At 37.4% G+C, this 12668-nt stretch overlaps 1 protein-coding gene across 25 annotated transcripts in view; it reads left to right on the top strand.

Annotated features, from left to right (window-relative positions):
• The window catches only part of EPB41L2 (erythrocyte membrane protein band 4.1 like 2), a 132539-nt gene that overhangs the window by 115554 nt on the left and 4317 nt on the right, over window positions 1–12668 (top strand). For 6 of the 25 annotated variants that reach the window (XM_064413166.1, XM_064413165.1, XM_064413177.1 and 3 more), the window contains 8 exons: window positions 278–310; window positions 3362–3508; window positions 4881–4985; window positions 7644–7787; window positions 8761–8814; window positions 9023–9583; window positions 11443–11565; window positions 12047–12145. In XM_064413166.1, coding sequence (XP_064269236.1) covers window positions 278–310; window positions 3362–3508; window positions 4881–4985; window positions 7644–7787; window positions 8761–8814; window positions 9023–9583; window positions 11443–11565; window positions 12047–12145 — 1266 coding nt within the window. Of the gene's footprint in view, window positions 1–277; window positions 311–546; window positions 610–3361; window positions 3509–4880; window positions 4986–7643; window positions 7788–8760; window positions 8815–9022; window positions 9584–11442; window positions 11566–12046; window positions 12146–12668 lie in introns of all 25 variants that reach the window. The other 19 variants (XM_064413173.1, XM_064413182.1, XM_064413176.1 and 16 more) reach the window with 18 other exon arrangements.

Below are 12668 nucleotides of genomic sequence, written 5' to 3'. Positions count from 1 at the left end.
CACCTGGGAAACAATAAAAAGTACAGCAAGAAAGGGACACAGTGTGAAACGTCCATTTTTCATGCCACTTATGCCAAAAATTACTTCAGCCATTCTACAACAATGTAGGTGCAAGAAGACCCAAGTCGCTTAATTTCAACATCTGGGGCCGAAAAAGTAAAGGTCTGTAAAATCCAGCACGCTTTGCAGCATTTACAAAGAGATGAAGGCTCTGTGTTAGTCTGTAAGCCAATGTTAACACTTCCCTTTCTTGATAATTTGTCATGCGCTCGCACAGGTGGAATGCGAAGAGGAGGAAGCACAGCAGAAGGTGCTTGGTTGTTCTTTTACAATTGAACCCGGCTGTGGCTGCCTGCCTTGTTAGCACCCTAAATTTGCTGTGGGTTTTGTCTGAATAGTGCCTTTTCACCTCACCATTTCATTTCCTTTATTTAACTGTCTGATTGTAAGGGTCCTTTTTTATTTGCTTGCTGCTGGTCCATTTTATGTTCTTTATGTTTTGTTTCGTTTTTGTTTTCTTTTTGTTTCTGTGGCTCAATTTCACAGATCAGTTCCTTGAGAGTAGACGGGGAAAATATTTATGTCAGACATAGCAATTTAATGTTGGAGGTTTGTATGTAATACAAAAAGTACTCTCCATTCTCACGGGCTGCCAGGCTGCATGGGATGGGAGGTCACCTGCAGGCTGTTGCGGTCACACTGCATGAAGCGCATGGGGAAAACTGGCTTGGAAATGTTGCATGTTACCATTCTAGTATCTGAGTTTAAGCAAAAACCAAACAAATGCAAAATACCCACAACCAACCCTCAGCTTGAACACTGAATGTAAATTAGTGTATTTTTGCTAAATGTTTTCAAGGTGGCAACTGGGAATAATAGCCCTATTTAGATACAGCAGACACATGGGTGCAATTCATAATTCTAAATAGATTTTTTTGTACATTGCACCTCAATGTTTGCATCTTCTGTTGAGTAGAGTTTCCAGCTTTTGCCAGTTTAATCAACCTTCCTCAAATACATTAGCTGAATAAATAGAGTTCATAAGGGACAAGCAGTAGAAGTATAGAAAACTAATTCTGGTTCTGAGACTGGTTTTAGGAATATTGAAAAATTATGCAAGGATCAGATATTCAAGGGAATGTTTGGATATCTTTGGAAATATTTTCTGGGTTTTCTTCCTTTTCAAATGGAAGTAAATTTTGCTTCTTGAATGTTGGTTTTTATTGCAGATGAGCAATAGCAAAGAGCTTTGAATGGTATGTTCATGTGTAGTGCATTGTCACTGAAGTAGAGATTTTTATTATAAGAATTTTTGTATGGATTGCTGATCTCAATTATTTTATCAGTCACTGTAGTTATTATTAGTATCATTTAAGTTGTGGTCAATAACCTAAGCTAACTGAAGATATTAAAAAATCTTACTGCTGTCTTTATTTCATTCATCCAGATGGGGCTATAAATAATTCCCTTTGTCACAAAAACAGTTTTTTAAAAAATCATTGGTTTTGTTCAGTAATAAGGAGATGTGTGGATCGCAGTAACCCAACTAATGTTTTATGGCTTTTTGCAGCTTTTTGATCACTATTGAAACTTTGCTTGTGTATAACTTACTGAAGCACTGAAAGTATGCATTGCATAACTGTGCTTTGATCAAGTCCAAGAAATGTGCCTTGTGTCAAGCCAAGACAGGTCTTAAAATAATGACAGGATTGTTACAAGCTTCAGTGGTATAACAGAATGCCTTTGGCATAAGATTTTACTTCACTCCGAAAATACAAACTTTAGGGGGACATATTTAATATCTCATTTGTTAGTCCAGGATGAAAAGTAGTCCTATGACAATACAAACCTACAGAGTTGCCAGAAGGGAAGAGGTTCAAATGTTCAAAATGCATGCAGGTTTATCCACAAGGTTAGGAAATAGATGTGCAGCACCATACCCTTACTGGCGCTCAACATGCAAGTGAAAAGAAATTAGAAACTGAGGAGTTTGGGGTGTGGGTTTTTTATGACTCAATGTGAAGAATCTTTGCATTGCTATCACTGACAATAAAAATCCTAACCTAAATGGTAGATTTCAGAATATTCTGGTAAAAAGTGTTTAAAATCCTTGTAAAAAATCAAGATTCTATACCTACATAATTACTTCTGATTACATTATTTTGACAAAACTTCCTTAATGATCATGTCTGCATTGATAATATTTCACTTCAATCTTCAGTCTTTTAGTTCTTTGCTAAAAATGGATCCCAGGCTTAAACTTGAATATAACTATAGAATACTACTGAAAAAATATTCTTATGTTAAAGTGAGCATAAGCAACATGGGCTTGAGACTGGAATGCTGGAAGGAGGACAAATTGTGAAAGCAAGGTGAAATCTGCTTCCCTCACCAAATCCCAGCCATTGTATTTAGAAGACAATTCATAAGAAAGCTAAGCATATATATTTTTGTCTGGTTACTAGAGCAGTTACATTTTGGCATAGCTCCTGAACTTTACTTCTGCCCTGTAGCTGGTAAAAAGTGAAAGAATACCTTGCAGTTATTTGATCCAAGGTGCTGCAGTTTGGCTTCAATGGTCATGATAAAATCCAGTTCCCACTGTGGTGTCCCCTTTGGCACTGATCTGTGGAGGTGCAATTTCGAACATTTTCTTGGTACTGGCATGCACAAAAACTATTCCTACTTGTCTGTCTACTGTCAGGTTCTGAAAAGTGAAATTGGCAGGTAACAGGTTTTAAGTCTTTAAATCTGATTCTTCCAGTAAGTTTAAGCGTGCATGAGAGGCATGATGATGTTGTCTCTCTGAAGCTAAGCAGGTGTTAGCTGCTTGGATATTTGGCCTTGTAGTATTGTGTTCACAGATGTAAGTATTTTTCATGAAGCTTGTAATAGCAAAAAAGGTGCATTTTTATACTCCTTGGGTTAAACTATTCTTTCTTACAGCTACCTTCAGTTAAGTTAGCTGCACAGTATCCTGAAATATTTGCACCCGGTTTTACAACTTTTAGGCAAAAACAAACAGCTCCTGGAAATTACTGCTTCAAAGAACTAGCAGTGTCATGTTTTTGATGAAAGTAGCTCTTTGCTAAAACCATGTACAGCATTATTTTCCTTTGCTTTAAAATATGGAAGAAACAGTGCATGATGAAGACCTTCACTACAAAAACAAAACCAGAAAATCTTTGATCCCTTATAGTCTTAAGCATTTTTATTTTGAGGCACTACAAAGAAGGTCACCAATTTAGATACAAGGCACTTTTCTTGGCTTGGCTGCTTCTATTTCTTTTTTTTTTTTCCAGTTAAGTTTGCTTTTGTTGTCGTGTTTTGTCCTACTTTGTTTTATGTTGCGGGTTGCTAGGACCTGGATAAGACCCAGGACGACTTACTGAAACACCAGGCTAGCATTAGTGAGCTCAAGCGCAATTTCATGGAATCCACACCCGAACCACGCCCAAATGAGTGGGAAAAGCGGCGTATCACACCTCTGTCCCTACAGACACAAGGGGTATGTCACTGCACACACCTGTCTGCATGCCTTCCCATACAACCCTCTGTGTCGTACAGCAAATGCAGTTTGTCCTTCAGGTTAACACTTTATTTGTCTGATGTATTTGTTTATACTAAGTATACATTAACTTTTTTACCATTACTATTGAACATAACTTTAATGAGTGGGTGGAATTTTATTCTTCTCCATGAACAACTGAATTAGAAGAAAATAGAAGTGATGGCAGCATTTTCCAGTATGTTATGGATATTTTCAATTTCGTGCTGATTTACACAGATTGATAGAAATAATTTTTCAGTGACAGTAGAACTTTTCCTTCCTTTTCTGTATCTTTATCTCTTCATAGACAGCTTGTGCATAAATACACACACAGTCTGTGTTTTGTTTCAGAAGGACTTTATGTGATCAGTTAATTTACAGTGTTGACTTCAGGACACATTTAATGCAGTTGTTAAAATTTACCTGTCTTAGTCTTTAAAAGTCTGTAAAATGAATTTATCTACTTCTCTCTACCTCTCCTTTCTCTCTGAACCTTGAAACAGCAGTATGGAATGCAGTTTTCTACAAATATCACCCACAATGCCTGTAGCAAGAAACCTACCCAAATTTCTCAAGTTGTGAAACTTTTAGTTCTATTGGGTTATTAACTATTTCTTTCATACAGTAGATGAGTACACTGGTCTTTCAAAGAAATCAGTTTGTTGTGTTTTTGTACTTGTCTATCACCATGGTTCCCACCTTTTCTTCCTTAAATGTATTGTTGTCCTATCCCCTTAAATTCTCCAGCTTTCTTTTAGTCCACAGAAAAGTGAGCTTTCAATTAAGCAGGCCTGATGCTACAAAATTATTTTTGATAATAGGACATTATTTCAGTAAGATCTGTAAGCGATCTGAACTGTGAGTATGTTCATACAGAGAACACAGCAACTAACTATGCATCACTTCTTTATTTTGTTAATTTGTGGTTACTGACAAGAAATTCCTCAAATTTCTGAGTAGTACCTTAATATTTCTACCTACAGTGGTATATGCCCAGGTACACATGTTCGTCATATTTTCAAACGTTCATGACACAGTGATTCATTTAGTAACTATAAATATATTTTTGGTTGAAACAGACATTTAGATAAAAGTGTAAGTTAATTTTTATTATGTGGTTGTGTGTATTTTCTGTGTTGATTTCTTTCTCTTGAAGTTGAGACCCCCTGCAAGTTACTTTATATCCGGTGGTTCAGTTTGGTTTTTTTTTTTTTGCTCATCTAATATGTTCTGTCACTTCCAGATGATTTGGTTTTATGTTTATGTATAGTGTATGTCTGTCTCATTGCTTGTTGATTTACACTGGCTTTATAAAATGAAAACCAAATAGAAAAAAGGAGACCACATTTTCCAAGTGAAAACACTGCCTGGGAAGGAGAAACAATGGAGTGCAATGCCGTGGATTGCTGGAGCAAAACCAGAGGAAACTGATAAGGTGGCTGCCCTGAAACCTGCTGCTTTTTCGCTGTATCTGCTGTGGGCTAGCTTGGTGGCTTGAGCACTTCTTTCTTTTTCTTTTTTTTTTTTTTTTTCCCTTGAAGGAAAAAACTTTTTAAAGTCAATACTGAAAGGAGAATGTTGAGTTGTAAACCAGGATTTCTGTATGTATATGTGTATAGATACACATATATATGAATGCCAGCAATGTTTTACTTAAACATCAAACTAACCTTGAAGTTCTGAATGGCCACTGAAAAGAAACCCAGCATTTCCTTACTGTTCAATACTGGAAAATTACTGTATTTGATGTGCCTAGGATGATGGCAAAACATGTATTTTCATTCTATACAGAAGTAATTGCTTGCAGTTATTTGACACTTCACACAAGAACTTTTGCTTTGTATGTTCACTATGTAATGATTATTCAAATCAGTAATGCTGTGTAAGCAGCTTCATTTCAAAAGCAACCTGTTCTGAAAACGTCTGCACTCCTGTACCTCTCTTTTCATTAAGGAAAAGAGGGAGGTGTTGTCCCTGGTAACATATATGCAATGAAAAGCACTCTAACCAGTGGGACTAGTAGCAGTGTGATAGTGATGAGGAGTAGCAATTGTGATGTTGCTTTTTTACATCACTTTTGGTCTATTAGGTTAATGTGAAGCTGGCAGTGCTATTTTACTAACGTGTATAAATACGACATTTGGGGAACTGTGTTTCCATCCTGAATTATTTGTTGACGGATGCCTGTTAATCCTTGCCTGTCCTTCAGGATAAATGAGAATATAGCAGGGATACCACTGCTAATATTCTTTTTCTTCTTTTGCTTCAGCAAAAATGCTTACAAGTAATTTTCTGTGTCCTAGAAATGTTATTTTGGGTACATCTCATACACTATACTTCTAGATCCACCATACTCCTGCAAGTGCACAGCATCTGTGACTTAATTAAATGAAAACCAACACATTGATATATATTGCAAATAGGAGAAATATTTCTATTTTATGGATACTCACAATATTTTTTTTCTTTAATCCATCCCCCACAGCTTGTAAAGTGTATTTCATGTTAGAGTGTATGACTGTTTACCAGAAGAATTTGCCAAGAATTTAAACACAGGCTGATACAAAATTGATTAATTCTATCTATACATTTAATCCTTTTTACTAAATGATCCAGGGAACAGGGGTTACATTATCAAACAAATTGTGTGACTGGGGTTTTCATTTTAAAAGACTGGAAGACCCAGAAAGTTGAAGGTGGGAAAATGCTAAAAGATGGGGTGATATGTGCCTGTCTTTAATTATATACATATAAGGGGGAGCAGGGATAGAAAGAGATGCACACTGTCAGACCACCTACCACATAAAGATTTTGGTCTTCCCCTGCAGTGTTTTTGGGGTTTGTTTTTGTTTTTTTACTGCTTTGAGAGAGAAGAAGACAAGGTAGCAGAGTACAATGAAAAGAGGATCATGAACATTTTTGCTTTTTGATGTAATCTGTTAATAGATGAATGTTTTTTTGGGTGGAGTTATCTAGGGAAAGAAAGTAGGAGTAAGAAACATATTCCCCCATTAGATATTCAATGTTGCATGAAGGCAGATTTAAACACTTGCATTCCTATTAACTCTTCTTAGCCACCATTGAAATAAACTTTGAATTTTAGCGTAGGAAAAGAAAAAACCGAGTTAGGGGGTCTTTTTCTTTTCCCTTCTCTGTTCTTCTGCATGCCATACGCGTTGTAGTGTCCGTGCAGTAGCATGGTGTCACCTCTGTCAGTTCACACTCTCCATCACCAGGGCTGCACTTGTGTGCCTGGCACCTCGGCTTTCCTCTGGCGCCTGCTTCTGGCATGATTCCCTGTAGTGCCCTCCGGAAAGGCTGAAATGTATCTCATGAAATGTTGTCAACATGTGTGTTATGTCCGTGTTATGTATTTGTACGTTGTTGGCTTTTTATTTTAACCACTTTCACTTCTTACCAGAGCTTGTGGGATGAAATCTGGAGTAAAGAATTGTAGCCTTTTCAGAGTCATGCACCCACGTGAACTTTCAAAGTCTGCTTAACCATACAGATTTATAGCCCTACAGAAAATAGACCAGATTATGAACATATGCTTTAAAGCAGTGTTTCATGTATGTTTGAAAAATACAAGTTTTCCCACTGAAACGGGAAAGGCTTTTTGAAAACAGATTTTTGATCAACATTGATTTGCTTAGGATATTTAAATATTTAAATATATATATATATAATTTATTATAAAGAAGTAAGAAATATTTTAACATTTCAGCGCTGTGGGTATGTATTCTAAGCAAGTATGTCTGACAGCCCTAGAGCTCTGATCCTGCTGGGCTTTAGACGGTATCAGAAATGGATTTTAAAAGGGGAAAAAATCCCAGTAGTAAACACGGACTTAGCAGCTAAGTAAACTGTGCTGTTTGGGAGGTCCGTGTGAATGTCGATGCGTGAATGTCGATGTGTAAATGTCGATGTGTTCCGTTCGCACGGTGTGTTGTCCCCCTGTCCGCGCCCCCTGCTCCTGCCGAGCCGCTGCCTTTTTCACGTCTCTCTCTTGCCCATCCTCTCCCACTGTAGGTGGCTGCCGCTCCGTCCGCCGCTGTCTAATTCTTTCCTTTCGCTTCTCTGACCCGTCTAGAGCCTGGAAGAGGAGATAACCTCCATTTTGTTTAGTAAGGAGCGCTTCGGCGCCGGCACCAGCGGGCCCTTCGCCGCCGCCAGCCCGGGCCCAGCAGAGGGCGCTGCGGGGGAGCAGACGGGCGCCGCCGCGCCGGGGCCGCAGGTGCTGCTCGGGCGCGGGCCGGGGCCCGCCGGGGACGGGATCCCACAGGGACACGGACAGGGACAGGGACAGGGACAGGTCCGGGCTGCTCCCGTACGTCCCGGCCTGCCTCAGAGCGGCGTGCCTGCTCAGAGCGTAACTCTGCATCTGCAGCACGCCAGAAGCAGGGAGGAATCAGTGCGTGGCTAGGCTAACGCTCCGTAGGTGCTGCGCAAGGTAAACAGCAATAAAAGCTAGGATTAAGTCACAGATGGTGTGTTGATTTTTGTATTCTTTTCATTTGGGCTCTTAATTTTGCTGCAGACTCTTCACTAAATGTATGTTCGATTAAAAAAAACCTGACACCTTAATACATCATTTACTGCAGGCTTTCAGATAGCTGTCATTACTTTGTTTTGGAACAAATACTAGTAAAGCTGCTTTAATAGCATCCTTTGGCTCCAAACTGCATTCCTATAGGACCTTCTTTTGTAATCATATATTGCTATTCTGACAACACACTACCCTAAGCAGTCTTCCTCTCATTGTCTATTAAGTTCCATAAAATAACAGACCAAAGACAAAAAACTAATAAAACCCTGCAATAATGCCTTTTTACTGTTTTTTTAAATTATGGCAAACTGTTAGTAGAGCATCTTTTTTCTGTTTATTTTTGTTTAATATTATTTATTCTTAATTCTTGATTTCACTGAGATAAATAACTGCCTCGGTAGCATTACTGGATAGTACATTCATGCTTTTCATTTTCAGGCTTTCATAATTCAATTCTTACATCAATAATAAATTCTATAATTCTTACCTACTTTTGATTTAATTTTTAGATGAAGTGTAAGGCAACTAGCATCTTGCAGTGAATATGTAGCATCTCTCTAGTATCTTGCATATACATTCTTAAAAGCTTGCTTGGAGGATGTTGCACTGTTGAAAAGGATTATGATTGATTTTTGTCCTCTGATTGCTTTTTGTTTCACAGAGACATGCTTCCAGAGCAGAAGGGCCTTGTACTGGAGTCAGCGATGCTGATAAGGTTCTGCAGATTTTTTCCATGACTAAATTTGGCTTTAACTCTTCCGATCCATCTTCATTCTTTCCTTCCTTCTTTTTTCAGTTAACCATCACAATCATCTTTTGTCTTCCACATGACATGAACCAGCTATCAGCTAATGTTATTTTCATCATTTTAATTTATTCATATACTCTTCTTTTGTTTATCCTCATCCATGTTTTTTGTGCAGAGTTCACATGAGACTCTGGACATAGTGGAGGAGAAGAAGCAGGCAGAGTTTGGGATAGAAGAAACACTAGTCGTAGACGAAACCAACAAAGGGAAAATGCAAGTTGCCACTGATGCTGGGGAGACATGTAAGGTGGAGCATGTGTCAAAAAAGGACTCTTCATCATTGCCATCAGATAGTAGCAGCAGCAGCAGTAGTAGTGAGAGTGAGGATGAAGAAGTGGGAGAATACCATCCACATCATAGGGCAATTGAGGAAGTCATCAGGGAAGAACAGGAAGAAGAGGAAGACATGAAAAGGAAAGAACATGAAGAAAGCACGCAGCATGTGGAAGCCATACCAGAAGGCAGTAAAATAAATGTACCAGTTGAGCACACACAAGTTACAGCTGAAGATTTGGTCCAGGAAAATACAATTACTGTAGCTACAGAAGAGAAGAATTTGTCAGAGCAAATTAAGCAAGATGTAGGTGAAGAAAAAGAGGAGGAACAGCTGAAACTCAATGGAGATGTGTCTCATGTTGACATTGATGTTGCACCACAATTAATTTGTTGTTCTGAGGTAAATGGTAGAACAGTATGACAACTAGATTAAGCAGAGCTATTTCTTGGGGTGAAAATATACCTGCCTTTCTTCTTCTCCTATTCCTCCACGTCTTCTGGCATCCAACAAGATTCAGATCATTTGGAAGGGGAAACCATTGATGAGCAGTGAAATTCTGTCTCCCTCAGTTATGGTTTCTGACTTTTTGCTAGAACTGAGTGAAAATCACCAGTAAAGGCAAACCTTCCGAAGACTGAGATCTCTTTTTTTTTTTTTTAACTCCTCCGTATTTTATATGCACATACATAATGTGTATTTACTATTTGCATGTTTCCAGTGTTTTAAGTCTTGTCTTGTCTGTCAACTGTTTTTGACAAGTCCATGACATGTAATTGTGATTGGAAAACTATTGCAAATTGAAATCAGAAGGCACCTATCAGAAATTTTTGTTCCTTTTTCCCCGTACTCACTTACTACTTTTCTTGCTTTTTTCCCTCCTTCAATAAAGCATTATGGATTTGTAGGTCAGAATATGTATGGCTAGAAATTGCAGAGGTGAGAGCACTGCACTGTTAAGTGGTGAGGCCTGTATCACTATGTTTCTGTGAAGTCTTCTAGTGCAGTAGGTACTTAGGGAGCATGCATGAGTTCCTGTCACAACCAGTTGTTTTAAGCCACACAAGGCTGAAGAGTTCATTACTGGGCAAGTGATAAAGAAGCAGAAAGGGAAAAAATGAAAGGCAGGCATGTATGTCTTAGTAAATTTGTCATGATCTTCTGCTGAGTTTTTCACCAGTTTAGTGAGTTTTTGTAGTTCTCTACCTGCTTGTTCTTGTAATGGTGGCAAATTTTTTTTCTTCACTTTTTTAATTGAAACCACTCATATTCTTTCTTTTGTTGTCTTTTGCATACACAGCTGTTCTGATTAATGATGTGAAAGAATTAGTTTATTAGACTTTTAAAATTTGCAAGTTCCCACACTTCCTAAAAGCATAGATAGTTTAGAGAAAGGGGAAGAAGTTCTGCTGTGTGTGCAAGCGTGAAAAGGAATTTGGGGCTTTTTTCTGGGATTTTACCCTATGTGTATTCAAAATCAATATAAGACAGAAGCTAAGAAAATATATAAGAAATTTTCTTATTAGATAAGGAAATATCAAAAGGCTTTAGTTCTTAAATCAAATGAAAATCTGCTCCAATAAGATAAGTAATGAGTTCACTAGCTTACAGACCCCAGGTTAATTGCTTTATTTGTGATATTGCAGAGAACACCACTAGTTTACTCTGAATTGTTGAAGTAGCTTTTTAGAATGTTTGCCAAAAGAAGCCATTGATTTAGAGATAAATTTAGACTGCTTAAAAACCAGTTTGCAAAAGCTTTTCTTTTCCAGAAGTATAATACATATTAGAAAGTTAAATGTTTATGGAATTTTTAGTCCTGATTTGCAGACTGACAAGTGATAGGTGTTTTCCCAGATTAGTTCTAATACAAAGTTTATCTGTCTGATCTAGCTGTCAATTTCTTTATGCAAATGAAGATTTTTCTTTTTTTCATAGTCATGCTTTTACACATTTTCAGTACACATGTTGCAGCTTTGTTTTAGCAATTGCTCTTTGGTATGTACTGTTACCTGAAACACTGAACTTTGACAATATTATTAGGAGATTAAATTTTCCTACAATGTTATGGATATCCTAGAGGGCTGATGTATTAATCTTCATTTTATTTTGCTTATTTATTGCATGCTTTTTGTATGGGAAGTCAGTCAAATCCTTATCTTAATGTTATGCTTTTCTTGAGCTTTTGGTTGTGTTTTCTTGGGCCATTTTACAAAACTTCTTCTGTCTTTTGAATTGATTGTTTATTTCTTGCATCACAGCCTCCAGTAGTGAAAACAGAGATGGTAACCATTTCAGATGCCACGCAGAGAACTGAAATCTCCACTAAAGAAATTCCAATTGTTCAAACAGAAACTAAAACTATCACATATGAATCTTCACAGGTACGGTGGCGGGTTTGTTTGCAATCTTGTTTTTATTACAGTTATGTGGATCAACATAGATAATGTCCAAAAATGCTTTTCAAAAGCATATACCTTTTTCCTAGCAGATAAGATTATACTTTGGCTATGAATTAGGTAAGTGAAGTGTTACAAAACCATATTACTTAAGTTTTAATTTTCTTTTGTTATATAAAGACTTAGTTTCTGACTGCAAAAGTATAACTCGCTTTAATCCAGTTTTGAAACTTGATTAAAATATCTCATTTCTCCTGAAAGGAACCTATAACTGTGAGCATGAATTCTCCACAGGAATGGACCATAATAATAGCCTTACCTGACTCTGTAAACGTGCCTGGCTTCTATTTAGATTTCAGTTCTAGCTGAATTAAAGAATGTGTTTGGCAAGAAAACTAGGCTTTTCTCCTGTGAAAACAAAGTTTTTTAAATGCCAATATACAATAATACCTTTATTTTCTTATAGCTTGATGGCAATGCTGTTGGTGATACTGGTGTGCTGGTGAGTGCACAGACAATTACATCAGAGTCTATTTCTACTACCACAACTACACACATCACAAAGGTAAATTATATTTCATGTCTTTCTTAATTAAAAAAGACACCAGACCCTCAAAACACAATTTTACATGAAGTTTCTTTTACATCTGCTAATTTATTGAGGAAAACTAACTTGAAATGGAAGGGATTCATTCCAGGCATGTGTGAGAATTAAATCTTTCTGTGCAGATTTTGAAGACAGAAGTCCTAATAAATAAGCAGGAATATCTGGGAATAGGACATGGGAGGGGGGAAAAATATGACAAGTGGTTTTTTAGTAGTTCATATAGGCCTTATTTCAGTATTTCACAAATGAGTATGTAACTAAATTTTTACAGGTTCAGTCCTGTCCTCACCCACTGATATCCTACAGAATCTTTGCTAGTGTGACTAACTTGTCTGAGGTCCACGGGAGACCTGTTAATGAAACCATGATGAACTGAAACAATGTTTCCCAGACTTTCATCCTCTTGCTTCTAGGTTTAGGGTATATTTAAAAACAGATCATTCTGTTACACAGCTTGGCAAGCGTGTTTGGATGCTGAATT

Source organism: Passer domesticus, chromosome 3, assembly GCF_036417665.1.
Source record: "Passer domesticus isolate bPasDom1 chromosome 3, bPasDom1.hap1, whole genome shotgun sequence".
NCBI classification, from domain to species: domain Eukaryota; kingdom Metazoa; phylum Chordata; class Aves; order Passeriformes; family Passeridae; genus Passer; species Passer domesticus.
This window is presented reverse-complemented; position numbering and strand designations above follow the sequence as displayed.